The sequence below is a fragment of the Schistocerca nitens genome, chromosome 1 (genome assembly GCF_023898315.1).
Source record: "Schistocerca nitens isolate TAMUIC-IGC-003100 chromosome 1, iqSchNite1.1, whole genome shotgun sequence".
In the NCBI taxonomy this organism is placed as follows: Eukaryota; Metazoa; Arthropoda; class Insecta; order Orthoptera; family Acrididae; genus Schistocerca; species Schistocerca nitens.
Window position 1 is genome coordinate 703316087 of NC_064614.1, and position 19544 is coordinate 703335630.

Below are 19544 nucleotides of genomic sequence, written 5' to 3' on the forward strand. Positions count from 1 at the left end.
ACTTCCGCTTGCTTTGCACTCGATTCTAAGCCGCAGGCGGTTTTTTGGATTACAAAAACTGGAAAAAAAGTGCGGCTTGGATTCGAGTAAATACGGTAAGTCTTTCCGCTCCCGGGATTGGAATGACTCCTTACCCTCTCCCTTAAAACCCACATCCTTTCGTCTTTCCCCCTCCTTCACTCTTTCCTGATGAGGGAAGTTTGTTGCGAAAGCTTGAATTTTGTGTGTATGTTTGTGTTTGTTTGTCTGTCGACCTGCCAGCACTTTCATTTGGTAAGTCACATCATCTTTGTTTTATATATATATATATATATATATATATATATATATATATATATATATATAAAAGCGCTGGCAGGTCGATAGACACACAAAAAAACACAAAAAAAACACAAATCTGTTATATATATATATATATATATATATATATATATATATATATATATATATATATATGTGACTTACCAAATGAAAGTGCTGGCAGGTCGACAGACACACAAACAAACACAAACATACACACAAAATTCAAGCTTTCGCAGCAAACTGTTGCCTCATCAGGAAAGAGGGAAGGAGAGGGAAAGACGAAAGGATGTGGGTTTTAAGGGAGAGGGTAAGGAGTCATTCCAATCCCGGGAGCGGAAAGACTTACCTTAGGGGGAAAAAAGGACGGGTATACACTCGCACACACACACATATCCATCCACACATATACAGACACAAGCAGACATATTTAAAGATAAAGAGTTTGGGCAGAGATGTCAGTCGAGGCAGGAGTGCAGAGGCAAAGATGTTGTTGAATGACAGGTGAGGTGTGAGTGGCGGCAACTTGAAATTAGCGGAGACTGAGGCCTGGTGGATAATGGGAAGATTGAAGAGCAAGTTCCCATCTCCGGAGTTCGGATAGGTTGGTGTTAGTGGGAAGTATCCAGATAACCCAGATGGTGTAACACTGTGCCAAGATGTGCTGGCCGTGCACCAAGGCATGTTTAGCCACAGGGTGATCCTCATTACCAACAAACACTGTCTGCCTGTGTCCATTCATGCGAATGGACAGTTTGTTGCTGGTCATTCCCACATAGAATGCGTCACAGTGTAGGCAGGTCAGTTGGTAGATCACGTGGGTGCTTTCACACGTGGCTCTGCCTTCGATCGTGTACACCCTCCGGGTTACAGGACTGGAGTAGGTGGTGGTGGGAGGGTGCATGGGACAGGTTTTACACAAAGTTGCCGCCACTCACACCTCACCTGTCATTCAACAACATCTTTGCCTCTGCACTTCTGCCTCGACTGACATCTCTGCCCAAACTCTTTGTCTTTAAATATGTCTGCTTGTGTCTGTATATGTGTGGATGGATATGTGTGTGTGTGCGAGTGTATACCCGTCCTTTTTTCCCCCTAAGGTAAGTCTTTCCGCTCCCGGGATTGGAATGACTCCTTACCCTCTCCCTTAAAACACACATCCTTTCGTCTTTCCCTCTCCTTCCCTCTTTCCTGATCAGGCAACAGTTTGTTGCGAAAGCTTGAATTTTGTGGGTATGTTTGTGTTAGTTTGTGTGTCTGTCGACCTGCCAGCACTTTCATTAGTCACATCATCTTTGTTTTTAGATATGTTTTTCCCACGTGGAATGTTTCCCTCTATTGGAAACATTCCACGTGGGAAAAATATATGTAAAAACAAAGATGATGTGACTTACCGAACGAAAGCGCTGGCAGGTCGATAGACACACAAACAACACAAACACACACACAAAATTCAAGCTTTCGCAACAAACTGTTGCCTCATCAGGAAAGAGGGGAAGAAGAGGGAAAGACGAAAGGATGTGGGTTTTAAGGGAGAGGGTAAGGAGTCATTCCAATCCCGGGAGCGGAAAGACTTACCTTAGGGGGAAAAAAGGGGGTATACACTCGCACACACACACATATCCATCCACACATATACAGACACAAGCAGACATATTTAAAGACAAAGGGTTTGGGCAGAGATGTCAGTCGAGGCGGAAGTAAGTCTTTCCGCTCCCGGGATTGGAATGACTCCTTACCCTCTCCCTTAAAACCCACATCCTTTCGTCTTTCTCTCTTCTTCCCTTCTTTCCTGATGAGGCAACAGTTTGTTGCGAAAGCTTGAATTTTGTGTGTGTGTTTGTGTTTGTTTGTGTGTCTATCGACCTGCCAGCGCTTTCGTTCGGTAAGTCACATCATCTTTGTTTTTACATATATATATATGGTTATAGTAGAGGGAAACATTCCACGTAGGAAAAATATATCTAAAAACAAAGATGATGTGACTTACCAAATGAAAGTCCTGGCAGGTCGACAGACACACAAACAAACACAAACATACACACAGAATTCAAGCTTTCGCAACAAACTGTTGCCTCATCAGGAAAGAGGGAAGGAGAGGGAAAGACAAAAGGAAGTGGGTTTTAAGGGAGAGGGTAAGGAGTCATTCCAATCCCGGGAGCGGAAAGACTTACCTTAGGGGGGAAAAAGGACGGGTATACACTTACACACACACACATATCCATCCACACATATTCAGACACAAGCAGACATATTCATTTATATATATATCCATTCAACATCTGTCCTTCAAGTGTAACGAGCGAGTAACGGAGTTTATATTTCATACCTGCCACAGCAAATTTGTGTTCGTGGGTCTCTATTCTAATTCGAACGTTTGACTTACGCTATACGTATTCGTTTCGGAATATCGTTTCTACGTCTTACGTTAACTATACATGGTTAACATTATGAAGACAATTAATAACATTTGTGAAATACAACTTTGTTTACGGAAAACATAATGATGTTCGAAGTCACCAGTTTTTCCACGACAAACGACTTTCAACAACTTATTATATGCATAATTGTTGCAACTGATTGCCGGGAATTATATATTTGAATTACAAAAAACAAATAAAAAACAAATACTAAAAAAAAGGTTGCATGGCGCGAGATTCGTTCCGGCGACCTTCGGATTACGAACCCGAGCGCTTACCGCTGCAACACGACACTGTAGAAAATTATTAATCGTAGAGAGTATTTCACCGCAACTGTTTCTTTTAACTGTCGATTTTCTCGACAGCGGCTGAGAAGTGCATCTTGGTGCTTTGCCACATTACACCTCTGGCCATGAGCTTTTATTATGCGCAGTATGAATCGAATCTGAATTTCACAATTGGCGGCCTCCCCTTGTAAGAACTACTACTACTTGTTATACCTGCTTTGGTAGCAATGTTCATAAACATTCCTGTTGCATAATTTGAAATGAAAAGTACAGGGATAAAACAGGTCAAATTACATCTCCAACAAATTCATTTGAAGAAGCTCCTGCCAACAAAAGGTGGCATATCCTATCATTCATTTCACAATCAATAAAACCTTACGAATTCTTGCTTAACACTTAAAACTGTTGGATACATGCTTTTATTTTATACTAAAAAGTATACTTTAAATGTGTTATTTAGAAGGAAAATTTTAATTTAAAAATTAAAAAATGGTGAGCCATATAATATGGAAATAACATGGAACGAGTGTAGTAACCTCAGACAGACACATAGCTACACTACTCAGTCTCGTACTCAGTGGAGTACGAGGGCTATTTGGAACGCAACGTCTGATCACTTGCAAAATAGAAACCAACGTGAAAATCAAAAATGTGTTATGAGCAATAGTTAACTACACCTTCCAGTTACTTCTCTATACAGTTGCCACTCTGACTTAGACATCTGTCACAGTGTTGCACCAACTTTCCAATACCCTCGTCACAGAAGGTGTGCTTCCTGTCAATTCTCTATGCTGCTCTGCAGCTCGTTGTCTGTGTCAAACTGTTGTCTTCGTAGCCAACAGTCCATATTGGCAAAGATGAAGCTCAGGGGGAGCCAATTAAGGGCTGTATTGTGGGTCATCAAAAACTTTCCACTGAAAATGCTGCAAGAGCATCTTCGTTCCCCTTCAGACTGTGGCTGAAAAATGTCATGAAGAAGGAAACATGTGACAGTTACGTTATATGGGTTGCATGACATCTGGCGAAATCTCTCACCAGGCCCTCATACTTGGCAGGAGACACTATTAATCTGAGCATTTTTAAGAGCTCACTGTACACTCTGAACTGAAAAGAGTGACACGACACAATTGACGGGCGTTCTGGAGACACTGCCCAATACATCTGTCCAAAACTTTTTTTTGCTACGGTTTCCATTCTGCGCCAGATCAGATCTTACTTTCTGAATAGACCTCGTTTATTACAAATACCTTCCCGTTCTTACAAAACATACTCTGAAAGACTATCACCCTTGTGTTATGATGCTAACTGGAGAAGAACATCAATAAATATTGCAAAAAATTAAGAACCCTTAATTTTAAAAAAATTTAAAATAAGCAATTCCCCCACCCCTCCAAGTTTCATAACTTTTTTTTAGGGTAAAACTTTTTGTTTTGTGCACTGTTCTTTTCTTGCTGTCTCTAAGAATATCTTAACGTTTGCATTCCAAGTGTCTTCTCTCTTTCTGTTACGTTTCTCACATCTCACTTTTCGTTGTCATTTTTCTAATTATTTGCATCTCCATATTTTTCTGGTAAGTATAGCTATATTACACTTTTCTGAGTTATAATGAATTTGTAAATCCACATTATGATCAGGAGAACCCATTTTTAAAAGATCCTTGAGATCACTAAAAATGTAACACATGAAAATCTTACGATGGGCATGTAAAATTCAAGTTTTCTTTTTTATCACTTTATGTGTAAATATAAGGTTGCAGTATGTTAACAACCTAAATTAATATGACATAATTTATGAAAGTGCGATGCTTTCAAAAGAAAAATCACAGCTTCAAAATTATAAAGACAGCATCACTTTTTATTTTACAGCATGGTCAGAACAGAAAGTAAAAAATTAATGGTTTAGTACCTTGTTCCTGATACTCTCTTGTAATTATCTGGCCCATAAACTGCCAGAACACTCACTCCAGATCCAATATTTACTATCTGCGAAAAACCAAGGAATTATTTTACATTCCATTCACCAAGCATTTACCATACATGCATCATGTTACAGTCTCAAGACAACAATAGAAAATACTGATAGGAAATATCTAAAATACTCCATAAGGGAATTACCTTTTCAAGGAAAACAAAATCTGACTCAGCCACAAAGGAAAAAGCAACACTACTACATAACAGGAACACACTTCATGCACAGCTCAATATGCTGCAAATGGTTACAACTAGTATACAACACTGTGATGTACCCTTTATTGGAAGACAACTTCGAGGAGAAAAAGGCAGGTTGCATACCCAATTTCCCAGAAACACAAACTTCATTCAGTGGAAGAGGATTCAAAATAAACGAACACGTGTTTTGGCTTATATGTAGATACTCGACCATTTCTGAGAAAACAACCATAAAAGTTTTTGTCATAATTTAGATGTCTTTCAACAACCGATAAGCTCATCCCAACTGGTGGCACAGTAACTAGCATCATGGCCTCTCACTTCTGTGTCCCATGATTAAAACCTGATTCTTGGTGTGTTTTGTAACGTACTCATGTCCATAGAATATTACTATTCGAATGTTTCTTATCAAGTTAGGGGATACAAGTGTGTTATATTAATTGTAAAATTACAACTGGGTTTCACAATAAGTGCCATACATTTATTATTTAATATATTTGTGTGTATGATATTTTCAGGGGTTACAATTGTTTTAAATTCTCCCTCCAGGACAAAGTTGAAAACATTAATCTTACAAATGTCATGAAAGACCTGTTTGTAATGAAAACAATAACAACAACAACAACGACAACAATAGTAATCATATTAAGAGGTTATTCTATGATTGTCTGATATTGCAGTCTACTCTAAGCTTGAATTTCTGTCCCTACAGCACAGTAGACCTAATGTCTTCCCAGATATGTGATATCTTTTCAGAATTGAAAGAACAATTTTCTTATATCAATTGTTAATTCTTGTACTTAATATTCTTGTCTTTATTAGTCAGAAGATTTTATGCTTTCCCCTGTATTACATTGATTGTAGAAACATTCAAAACATAGAAATTCAAAACACCGTGGGCATCACATGAATGCAGGTTTACCACAGCGACATTTCTTCATATAAATCTCACTTGTGAAAGAAACTTCATTAACACTGCAGATGATTTCAAGTGTTAGCAATAATTTCACAGCAAATCATGTAAAACGGAACAATTTTCCAAAAACTGGCACTTGCAATTGATTCAAAAAACCAATTCAAATAATTTTTTCATTCATTTATTTTTTTTCTAATTCATTCACCAGATATACTATTAACAGACGAATAAGAACAATGTTATTTCAATATACACTGGAAAACATTTGTGCAGTAATCTCCTACGAACATGAGTAGGTAAACGAAAAAAAAAAATAAAAAGAATAATTGGATTTTGAACACCGAGCACAAAGGTTTGAAGCCTGTGCCATTGCTTTGCTTGGACCAGTTGCTCATTCAAAGGCACATATAGCACCTTCAAATCTGTGGCCGTTGCTTTTTCAGAAACAATGGAGTATCTACAGGTGAGCCGAAACACTTCCACTTTCTGGATAATTGGGTTATGGTACCTGCCATGTTCTCCTCATTAATGCTGAACATGGTAGGGTTAAAGAACTGTTGCAGGGGGTGAATCGCCTGATCACTCTGATTGTGACAGTTACAGTATCCCCACCATTCAAAATCTTGCAACAGATCTGCAATTTAAGACTAATCCATCTACTCTTCCACATTCATAAGGACAAACAGGAGAACATTAATTTTACGAATGTCATGAAAGAATTGTTTGTAATGAAAACAACAAAAATGAATGAAACTGTTTCCAAGAAGTTGGGCCTATAAAATTGGGACCCTATGTATAACTTTTAATTTTAATTAATAATTGTTTCTACTGTAGAACAACATAGACGTGACAACCTAAAAAACTCCCCAAACTATTGGCATATATGTAAGTTTAACACGTTTGAAGAAAAATGCATATTTAATTCATATTAGGGAAAATCAGTGACTAGATTTGCTTGCCCTCCACCTCAACCAGTGAATAGGTTTGTTTGCAAAAAAGATAGGGGGTGTGAGAGGGAGAGGGATGGAGGCAGAGGGAGAGGAGGAGGAGGAGGAGGAGGAGGAGAAGTTGGAACACCACTGCATACTCCACCTCTCTTCAAATGGATACTGAACTGATAGCTCAGTCTGAGTGACAGTGCATGATGCTAGTTTGTTCAGTTTGTGAAGATATATTTTTTTTTCCCTAGGAGTAGATGTAGTTCCTTAAATATACCATATTCTTCCCATACTTTCACACCCATACATTTCTTTTCACCAAACTTTATGCTTCAGTTGTTGTTGTTGTGGTCTTCAGTCCTGAGACTGGTTTGATGCAGCTCTCCATGCTACTCTATCCTGTGCAAGCTTCTTCATCTCCCAGTACCTACTGCAACCTACATCCTTCTGAATCTGCTTAGTGTATTGATCTCTTGGTCTCCCTCTATGATTTTTACTCTCCACGCTGCCCTCCAATGCTAAATTTGTGATCCCTTGGTGCCTCAAAACATGTCCTACCAACCGATCCCTTCTTCTAGTCAAGTTGTGCCACAAACTTCTCTTCTCCCCAATCCTATTCAATACCTCCTCATTAGTTACGTGATCTACCCACCTTATCTTCAGCATTCTTCTGTAGCACCACATTTCGAAAGCTTCTATTCTCTTCTTGTCCAAACTATTTATCGTCCATGTTTCACTTCCATACATGGCTACACTCCATACAAATACTTTCAGAAACGACTTCATGACACTTAAATCTATACTCGATGTTAACAAATTTCTCTTCTTCAGAAACGATTTCCTTGCCATTGCCAGTCTACATTTTATATCCTCTCTACTTCGACCATCATCAGTTATTTTACTCCCTAAATAGCAAAACTCCTTTACTACTTTAAGTGTCTCATTTCCTAATCTAATCCCCTCAGCATCACCCGAATTAATTTGACTACATTCCATTATCCTCGTTTTGCTTTTGTTGATGTTCATCTTATATCCTCCTTTCAGGACACTGTCCATTCCGTTCAACTGCTCTTCCAAGTCCTTTGCTGTCTCTGACAGAATTACAATGTCATCGGCAAACCTCAAAGTTTTTACTTCTTCTCCATGAATTTTAATACCTACTCCGAATTTTTCTTTTGTTTCCTTTACTGCTTGCTCAATATACAGATTGAATAACATCGGAGAGAGGCTACAACCCTGTCTCACTCCTTTCCCAACCACTGCTTCCCTTTCATGCCCCTTGACTCTTATAACTGCCATCTGGTTTCTGTAAAAAATTGTAAATAGCCTTTCGCTCCTTGTATTTTACCCCTGCCACCTTCAGAATTTGAAAGAGAGTATTCCAGTTAACGTTGTCAAAAGCTTTCTCTAAGTCTACAAATGCTAGAAACGTAGGTTTGCCTTTTCTTAATCTTTCTTCTAAGATAAGTCGTAAGGTTAGTATTGCCTCACGTGTTCCAACATTTCTACGGAATCCAAACTGATCTTTCCCGAGGTCCGCTTCTACCAGTTTTTCCATTCGTCTGTAAAGAATTCGCGTTAGTATTTTGCAGCCATGACTTATTAAACTGATAGTTCGGTAATTTTCACATCTGTCAAAATGGTTGGTTCAAATGGCTCTGAGCACTATGGGACTCAACATCTTAGGTCATAAGTCCCCTAGAACTTAGAACTACTTAAACCTAACTAACCTAAGGACATCACACACACCCATGCCCAAGGCAGGATTCGAACCTGCGACCGTAGCAGTCCCACGGTTCCGGACTGCAGCGCCAGAACCGCTAGACCACCGTGGCCGGCTCACATCTGTCAACACCTGCTTTCTTTGGGATTGGAATTATTGTATTCTTTTTGAAGTCTGTGGGTATTTCGCCTGTCTCATACATCTTGCTCACCAGATGGTAGAGTTTTGTCATGACTGGCTCTCCCAAGGCCATCAGTAGTTCTAATGGAATGTTGTCTACTCCCGGGGCCTTGTTTCGACTCAGGTCTTTCAGTGCTCTGTCAAACTCTTCACGCAGTATCTTATCTCCCATTTCATCTTCATCTACATCCTCTTCCATTTCCATAATATTGTCCTCAAGTACATCGCCCTTGTATAAACCCTCTATATACTCCTTCCACCTTTCTGCCTTCCCTTCTTTGCTTAGAACTGGGTTGCCATCTGAGCTCTTGATATTCATACAAGTGGTTCTCTTCTCTCCAAAGGTCTCTTTAATTTTCCTGTAGGCAGTATCTATCTTACCCCTAGTGAGACAAGCCTCTACATCCTTACATTTGTCCTCTAGCCATCCATGCTTAGCCATTTTGCACTTCCTGACGATCTCATTTTTGAGACGTTTGTATTCCTTTTTGCCTGCTTCATTTACTGCATTTTTATATTTTCTCCTTTCATCAATTAAATTCAATATTTCTTCTGTTACCCAAGGATTTCTATTAGCCCTCCTCTTTTTACCTACTTGATCCTCTGCTGCCTTCACTACTTCATCCCTCAGAGCTACCCATTCTTCTTCTACTGTATTTCTTTCCCCCATTCCTGTCAATTGTTCCCTTATGCTCTCCCTAAAACTCTCTACAACCTCTGGTTCTCTCAGTTTATCCAGGTCCCATCTCCTTAAATTCCCACATTTTTGCAGTTTCTTCAGTTTCAATCTGCAGTTCATAACCAATAGATTGTGGTCAGAATCCACATCTGCCCCTGGAAATGTCTTACAATTTAAAACCTGGTTCCTAAATCTCTGTCTTACCATTATATAATCTATCTGATACCTTTTAGTATCTCCAGGATTCTTCCAGGTATACAACCTTCTTTTATGATTCTTGAACCAAGTGTTAGCTATGATTAAGTTATGCTCTGTGCAAAATTCTACAAGGCGGCTTCCTCTTTCATTTCTTCCCCCCAATCCATATTCACCTACTATGTTTCCTTCTCTCCCTTTTCCTACTGACGAATTCCTGTCACCCATGACTATTAAATTTTCGTCTCCCTTCACTACCTGAATAATTTCTTTTATCTCGTCATACATTTCATCAATTTCTTCATCATCTGCAGAGCTAGTTGGCATATAAACTTGTACTACTGTAGTAGGCATGGGCTTTGTGTCTATCTTGGCCACAATAATGCGTTCACTATGCTGTTTGTAGTAGCTAACCCGCACTCCTATTTTTTTATTCATTATTAAACCTACTCCTGCATGACCCCTATTTGATTTTGTATTTATAAATCTGTAATCACCTGACCAAAAGTCTTGTTCCTCCTGCCACCGAACTTCACTAATTCCCACTATATCTAACTTTAACCTATCCATTTCCCTTTTTAAATTTTCTAACCTACCTGCCCGATTAAGGGATCTGACATTCCACACTCCGATCCGTAGAATGCCAGTTTTCTTTCTCCTGACAACGACGTCCTCTTGAGTAGTCCCCGCCCGGAGATCCGAATGGGGGACTATTTTACCTCCGGAATATTTTACCCAAGAGGACGCCATCATCATTTAATCATACAGTAAAGCTGCATGTCCTCGGGAAAAATTACGGCTGTAGTTTCCCCTTGCTTTCAGCCGTTCGCAGTACCAGCACAGCAAGGCCGTTTTGGTTAACGTTACAAGGCCAGATCAATCAATCATCCAGACTGTTGCCCCTGCAACTACTGAAAAGGCTGCTGCCCCTCTTCAGGAACCACATGTTTGTCTGGCCTCTCAACAGATACCCCTCCGTTGTGGTTGCACCTACGGTACGGCCATCTGTATCGCTGAGGCACGCAAGCCTCCCCACCAACGGCAAGGTCCATGGTTCATGGGGGAAGATGCTTCAGTTACTCTACAGTTTATAATGTCAGTCTATACAGTTGCAGTTGTTTCTGATTTTGTAAACTTTACTGACAGCCTTGGGAGAGCCAGCCCTGACAAAACTCTACCATCTGGTGGGCAAGATGTATGAGACAGGCGAAATACCCTCAGACTTCAAGAAGAATATAGTAATTCCAATCCCAAAGAAAGCAGGTGTTGACAGATGTAAAAATTACCGAACTATCAGTTTAATAAGTCATGGCTGCAAAATAATAACATGAATTCTTTACAGACGAATGGAAAAACTGGTAGAAGCGGACCTCGGGGAAGATCAGTTTGGATACCGTAGAAATGTTGGAACACATGAGGCAATACTAACCCTATGACTTATCTTAGAATATAGATTAAGGAGAGGCAAACCTACGTTTCCAGCATTTGTAGACTTAGAGAAAACTTTTGACAATGTTGACTGGAAAACTCTCTTTCAAATTCTGAAGGTGGCAGGGGTAAAATACAAGGAGCGAAAGGCTATTTACAATTTGTACAGAAACCAGATGGCAGTTATAAGAGTCGAGGGGCATGAAAGGGAAGCAGTGGTTGGGAAGGAGGTGAGACAGGGTTGTAGCCTATCCCCGATGTTATTCTATCTGTATATTGAGCAAGCAGTAAAGGAAACAAAAGAAAAATTCGGAGTAGGAATTAAAATCCATGGAGAAGAAATAAAAACTTTGAGGTTTGCCGATGACATTGTAATTCTATCAGACAGTAAAGGACCTGGAAGAGCAGTTGAACAGAATGGGCAGTTTCTTGAAAGGAGGATATAAGATGAATGTCAACAAAAGCGAAATGAGGATACTGGAATGCAGATGAATTAAATCGGGTGATGCTGAGGGAATTAGATAAGGAAATGAGACGCTTAAAGTAGTATATGAGTTTTGCTATTTGTGAAGCAAAATCACTGATGATAGTCGAGAGGATATAAAATGTAGACTGGCAATGCAAGGAAAGCGTTTCTGAAGAAGAGAAATTTGTTAACATCGAGTATAGATTTAAGTGTCAGGAAGTCATTTCTGAAAGTATTTGTATGGAGTGTAATCATGTATGGAAGTGAAACATGGACAATAAATAGTTTGGACAAGAAGAGAATAGAAGCTTTCGACATGTGGTGCTACAGAAGAATGCTGAAGATTAGATGGGTAGATCACATAACAAATGAGGAGGTATTGAACAGAACTGGGGAGAAGAGAAATTTGTTGCACAACTTGACTAGAAGAAGGGATCGACTGGTAGGACATGTTCTGAGGCATCAAGGGATCACCAATTAAGTATTGGAGGGCGGTGTGGAGGGTAAAAATCATAGAGGGAAACCAATAGATGAATACAATAAGCAGATTCAGAAGGATGTACGTTGCATTAGGTACTGGGAGATGAAGAAGCTTGCACAGGACAAAGTAGCACGGAGAGCTGCATCAAACCAGTTTCTGGACTGAAGACCACAACAACAACAACAACAACAGTGCAAGAGCTCTCTCTATATAGACGTACATTTACTCAGTCAAGTCACTTCAGTTATCACATTACCTTTCAAAACGTCGTTTTAGTCATCACATCACCTTTCAAAATCTACTCCTGCCACAAATTTTTAAATCACAGATTTGTTGGTTAACACTCTGTTAAAAAGGAAAAGCCTTTATAGACTGATACCAGTGTTAGATAAACACTAGCATTCACAAGAAAAGTATCTCAGCACGGATCATCTTCAATTCAAATTAGCACATCACATAAAAGCTCACACAAAAAAGTTCCATGTGGTGCAAAGAAAAAAGCTAAAAAGAAAGAAAGAAGGAGAAGGATCCTCAGAAGAAACAAGTCATTATGCATCATGTATCATACTTCAATACAAAATCAGTAGTACTTCCATTTACTCTCTCGCCAAGCTTGTAAAAAGACAAATTAAATTATTCAATATATCTCATAACTTACCATGAATGGATATGGGTCACTGAAATCAAATAAGCGTTTCTGACATTTTTCATCATCAGTTGGGTTTGCCCAATAGTAACATTCATTAGGATTATTTGCTTCTATGTAAAGCATGCCTTTAATAAGTGAATCCAACTCATCAAATTTTGCCAGTTTCATGTTCAGCTCCTGTCAAAAAATAAATAAAAATAAAGTAATTTTCTATTTAAGAAAATTATGGGCTCTTATGAGTGTACTTCAAACCAGCATTGAATATTTCGTCAGTGTATGACACTGTGAAAGACGCACATAATGGATAAAATGAGAAAAGATAAACAGTTATTCTACATAGAGAGTAAAGTTATGGCATCCTTTGATGAAAAATTTCACCTCCTCCAAATTTTCAGGATCTAGTTTCTAAGCATTCACAACAGTCAGTCCCTCAACTGAATTGTTACGCAACAAAGCATTGCCTGTCATTACAAATCATACTACATAGTGTACCTACTCCTCAGCATTCATGTGAAAAATATTCTGTCTGAAAGCAGCTATTTAACTATCTTACCATGAGCAGTTTTCCAATCTTTCCATAAAAAATCATGGGGTGTTATTATTCAATAATTAGACTTGTTTTAAGGTAGAATTACAGGAACATAAAAAGAAAACCATAAACTTACTTCAGCACTGCTTTTAACTGACATTTAACATAAATAATGTGGGGAAACACACGAATCACATTCAACATTATAACAGCAGAATAAACCGACTGATAAATTTTCTGAGTGTTGTAAATCTTACAGCAAAGTTCCATACACAAGCTCAGGAATATGGATACAAAACTGCTGCCATGAGAAGGTATATCTGTATGTGAGTGAGACTAAAGAACTTCAAAAATGCATATCCTGATATTTCTACTACTACTACTCCTTGACGCTACAGCCCTTGTAGGGCCTTGGCCTCCCAGACAATCTACGCCCACTCTTCTCTGCTGGCTGCCTTGGCTCTCCATCTTCCTAATTCCCATCCTTCTCAAGTCCTCCTCCATGTTGTCTAGCCATGTGGTCCTTGGTCTGCCCCTTATGCGACATCCACCAAGTTTTCCTTTGAAAACTTTCTTGACTGTGCTGTTCTCCACCATTCTTTCTACATGTCCCAACCAAAGTAGTCTGTTACTCTTTATTTCTGTCACCATATCTGGTTTGTTGTACAACTCTCCGATTTCCTTATTATTTCTGATTCTCCAAAAAACCCCATCATTCACTGGCCCATAGATTTTCCTAAGTATCTTCCTTCCCATCTCAGCAACAACTCATTTTGTGCCATAGTCCGGGTCTCCAAACCATACATCACCACAGGTCTAACTAATGTGTGATACACAGTCAGCTTCAGATTCCTACTGAGGCTCTTTGCTTTCAACACATTAACCAGTGCAAAGTAGCTCCTGTTACCAGCTGCAATCCTTGGCATGTATTTCTTCTTTCATATCATTAGTCTCAGTTACCAGTCACCCAAGATATTAAAAGCTCTCACAGCGTTCATATTCTTTTCCATTCAAAGTCATGCTTCTTTCTCCTTCACTATATATTTTCCTAGGTGTTAACATATGCTTGGTCTTTGACTGATTAATGGTCAGCCCCATCTCCGCACCATGTCTTTCTACTTTTTCAAGCTTTTCTTCCAGGTCTTGTTTCCTCCTTGATAACAAATCAATTATCATCCGCATATGCCAGCTCCTGAGTCACTCTATTAAACAGTGTTCCCCCAGGGCTGTTGCATAGTCTTTTGCATTACACTCTCTGAGGCAACATTAAACAGACTGCTGGCTGCCTTGGCTCTCCATCTTCCTAATTCCCATCCTTCTCAAGTCCTCCTCCATGTTGTCTAGCCATCTGGTCCTTGGTCTGCCCCTTATGCGACATCCACCAAGTTTTCCTTTGAAAACTTTCTTGACTGTGCTGTTCTCCACCATTCTTTCTACATGTCCCAACCAAAGTAGTCTGTTACTCTTTATTTCTATCACCATATCTGGTTTGTTGTACAACTCTCGATTTCCTTATTATTTCTGATTCTCCAAAAAACCCCATCATTCATTGGCCCATAGATTTTCCTAAGTATCTTCCTTCCCATCTCAGCAACAACTCATTTTGTGCCATAGTCCGCATATTGTTCTTTTCAAAGTCATTTGAACCAATCGTATCAGTTTGTTAGGGACTCCTATCTCTTGCATTGCCTTCCAAAGTCGATCCCTTTTCATACTATCATAAGCTTGTTTGAAATCAATGAACAGCTGGTGGACATCACTTGCTGCAGTCCTTGGTTAACTTCAAATGCCTTTGATAAAGTGCCCTCAATCTTTACTTTGCATATTGTTCTTTTCAAAGTCATTTGAACCAATCGTATCAGTTTGTTAGGGACTCCTATCTCTTGCATTGCCTTCCAAAGTCGATCCCTTTTCATACTATCATAAGCTTGTTTGAAATCAATGAACAGCTGGTGGACATCGATGTTATAACACTTTTCAAGGATCTGTCTGATAGTGAAAATCTGATATGTAGTGGATCTAATAGTTCTGAAACCACACTGGTAGTCTCCTAGATACTCTTCTATGCCCAGCCATGATCTTTCCTAATACTCTATATACTATATAGAGCAGTGCAATTCCTCTATAATTCCCGCTGTCAGCTTTGGCATATTTCTTATGTATAGGGAAAAGTATTGCTGTACTCCACTGTTTCGGCATATTTTCTTTCCGCCATATTTCCACTATAATCTCATACAAAATCCTGATATTTCAGATGGCAAAATAATGACCTCAGATGTCCAGAGCAATAGGAAAAGATTTAGGAGGAAAAATAGCAGCCCACAATGTTCCAGAGCAACAGAAAAGTATTCAACAGGAAAATTGCAACTTCCAAAGTGCAAACAGAGCAGACATTATGTCTGATGCAATACTTGTGGGCCATGCGAAATGGTCCAGAAGAAGCTGAATGAACGTATCTGTGTCACCCACGGTTGGAACGTTAATGAGAGTATGATACAACTCTTCAATTTTTCAAAAACTGCTATGATGCTGATGAGACAGTACTGATGCAACTGCATAAAATTACAGTTGTTTCTATAACTTCTCTGACAGGCTATACTTTCCTTAAATAAACCTATCCACAAAAAAGAGTTATTATAGGTGTGCCTTCAATTTCCACATTACAATAATGTCAGAGACTGTCAGTATCAGGCTACTCTGAGATATTATTATTTTTATTAATGCATAATGTTCAACAATCATCTTCACACTGTTTTCCAGTCTTATTATATTTGCTTAAGTTTATGAGGAACAAACCTGATGGAAATTATTTTCAAATTTGTATGCACCACCACCAGTGGCGCAAACTGTTGTAACTAAGGTTGCCATGCCTTTTGCCTTTGCTAGGGCAAGGAAATTGCCCATTTCACTGGTTGGAAATCTGATGAAATGTAAGGTTCCTTTCCTCCTCCTGATGATAACATTATCCATCTGTGGATAGAAAATAATGTGTTAAATATAATACATATGCACATTTCTGAAACTTTTCAGAAAATAGACATTTACTAATCACTCTGGAACAAATTTAAAGTGATTCAATGAAACCACAGAGGGTAGTTGAAGTGCTATTTGAAATCTGCACATTAATTTTCATACATCATCATATTAAAAGTTCTGCTGATACAAACTGAATTCATTACCACTTTACTCCATACTGATTAATATTCCTTTTGCAATTTTAACACTCCAGGTTTACATATGAGCTCACTGAGTACCAAGTTTTGTGAGTGAAAAATCATAAAAATGTTTGTATATGGTTTTCCTAATTACCTAAGCACACACACTAAATGAATGAATCTTTTTCAATCTCTAACAGAATGTGCATCAACACAAATGTTTCATAGCAGTTTAAAATTATGAGACACATAATTATACGTCTATTTACATAAATCTACTGTAGGATTATGTAATGCGTCTTAAGCTTGCTCTTTAAGTTTGGAGAGCAAAAATCTCCTCTACAAGAATCAACAGGAATTCTGCAACCACAGATCTTGTGGAAACTCAGATTCCAGAGAACCATAGATACCAGCACTCAAATTGACACAGTATTCCTCTATTTCGACAAGACACTCAATATACAGTTCTGCTCAGTGAAAAAAATATGATGTTACAGAATATCAGAGTAGTTATGTATTCAGAATTTCCTAGTGAACAGAACTCATGTTGTATATTACCTTGTAAAGTTATTTAAATATGTTATATCAGTAAGATAGGCTGAGTGCATTATAGGACTGAGGACTTCTTGACAGGTAGCCTACCACTTGTTCCTCTCTGGCAAGTGAGATGTAGGTACTTGTAATGCCCTTGCCTATGGAAAAAGAGTTTAAATAGTCCATGCCATTATTGAAAAGAAGCTATTAATTGTGTTACTGAAGAGAAAAAAGGATATCAAAATAACAAATGTGAATATTTAAAATTATGAAAAGGATAAAGATGACATACTGAATTACAGACAGGTACAACGAAAAGATTGTTAATGCACTAAGGTTTCGGCCAAAGCCTTCTTCAGAAAAGAAAGGAAAAAAACACATGCACTCACAGAAGAAGGCAAACCTCATGCATATTCAACTTCTATATCTGACCACTCTGGCTAGACTGCAATCTTGCGTTGAATGGCAGCAGCAGTCAAGAATGGAGCAGGCAGGTGTAGGGATAGCTGAGTACACCTAGGGTGGAGAGAAGATCACTGTTTGGTCGAGCGTGCAGGAACTTAAGGCAGCAGGAAGAGGCTGTCAGGGGCAGCGTTGGGAGGCTGGTGAAAGAGGGGAGGGGAGGTGGGGAGCACAAAGGGAGCAGAGATGGGAAAAGGCTGGCGGGTGCACTGGCAGAGAGCAGTGCACAATGAAGATGAGGGGATGTGAATTGGGAGGAGGTTATAGAACAGAGGGGCCAGAAACTGTTTGGTGGAGAGTATGGAGACAGTATGTTATCATAGGTTGAGGCTGGGATAATTTCAGGAATGGAAAATGTGCTGTAAGGATAACTCCCTTCCGTGCGGTTCAGAAAAGTTGGTTTTTTAAGGGAGGATCCAGATGGCCTGGGGTGTGAAGCAGCCATTAAAATGTTGAGCTGCCTGTTGTGCCACAGAGATGGTTGGTAGTCATACCTATACAAAAAACTGTGCAATGATAGCAGCCTGGCTGGTGTATGACATAGCTGCTTTCATAGGTGGCACAGCCTCTGATGGGTTAGGATAAGCCTGTGACAGAACAGGAACAGGAAGTGATGGGTAGGTGTATTGGGCAGGACTTGCACCTGGGTCTGCAACAGGGATATGATCCCTGTGGTAAGTGGCTGAGGTTGGCGTTGGGTGCGGCATACGGTGGACTAGGATGCTGCGGAAGTTGGGTGGATGACGAAACACTATTTCATGAGGAGTGAGAAGGACCTTGCATAGAATGTCGCTCATTTCAGGCTCAAACTTGGTGCCCCATATTAGATTTTATAATTTTTAATTGAAGCTCATATTTGGTGGGTTTTATGTAATAACTTATGTCCTGCGAATAAACGCCATTTCAAAACACCAGCACAGTGAAGATCTCCCAAAAACACATTGATATTGGTACAATTTGTTGTAATAAGATGATGAAAAATGTTATATGGGTGATTAAAGAATTCTTGTATTTGACTGTTTTCATATTATAACTTGAGTGTTCTGAAAGTACTAAGTTCCAAGGAACGATGCATTGAAGACATATCAAAACCACCATTCTTGATCTGATTTGTTGTAATTTAATGTTACATTATGCCATACTGGCAATTAAAGTTTTCATAAGATCTAAAGACACAGTCAAAAGTTTCGCAAGTTTGCTATGGTGTAGGAGTTATAAGCAGGTAGTTACGAAGAGTAAAGTAACTGGTTTGCGTCCTGCTATTACCATTTTTTTTTTTATTCCCCTTCACATTTCTAAAACACTCTGAGATTTTCTTATATATATATATATATATATATATATATATATATATATATATATATATATATATATACAGGTGGAAGAACATGGGGCCCAATCAAGACATCACCAACAATGCCTGCCCAAACGTTCACAGAAAATCTTGTGTTGATGACGTGATTGCACAATTGCGTGCGGATTCTCGTCAGCCCACACATGTTGATTGTGAAAATTTACAATTTTATCACGTTGGAATGAAGCCTCATCCGTAAAGAGAACATTTGCACTGAAATGAGGATTGACACATTGTTGGATGAACCATTTGCAGAAGTGTACCCGTGGAGGCCAATCAGCTGCTGATAGTGCCTGCACACGCTGTACATGGTTCTCCTGTAGCACTCTCCATACAGTGACGTGGTCAACATTACCTTGTACAGCAGCAACTTCTCTGACGCTGACATTAGGGTTATCGTCAACTGCACGAAGAATTGCCTCGTCCATTGCAGGTGTCCTCGTCGTTCTAGGTCTTCCCCAGTCGCGAGTCATAGGCTGGATGTTCCGTGCTCCCTAAGACGCCGATCAATTGCTTCGAACGTCTTCCTGTCGGGACACCTTCGTTCTGGAAATCTGTCTCGATACAAACGTACCGCACCACGGCTATTGCCCCGTGCTAATCCATACATCAAATGGGCATCTGCCAACTCCACATTTGTAAACATTGCACTGACTGCAAAACCACGTTCGTGATGAACA

General features: G+C 39.3%; 1 protein-coding gene across 6 annotated transcripts in view; it reads right to left on the reverse strand.

The window, feature by feature from the left end:
• The window catches only part of LOC126259607 (pantothenate kinase 3), a 177767-nt gene that overhangs the window by 26051 nt on the left and 132172 nt on the right, over window positions 1–19544 (reverse strand). For all 6 annotated transcript variants that reach the window (XM_049956562.1, XM_049956529.1, XM_049956521.1 and 3 more), the window contains 3 exons: window positions 16156–16329; window positions 12840–13007; window positions 4913–4989 (listed from right to left, as the gene is read on the reverse strand). In XM_049956562.1, coding sequence (XP_049812519.1) covers window positions 4913–4989; window positions 12840–13007; window positions 16156–16329 — 419 coding nt within the window. The remainder of the gene's footprint in view (window positions 1–4912; window positions 4990–12839; window positions 13008–16155; window positions 16330–19544) is intronic.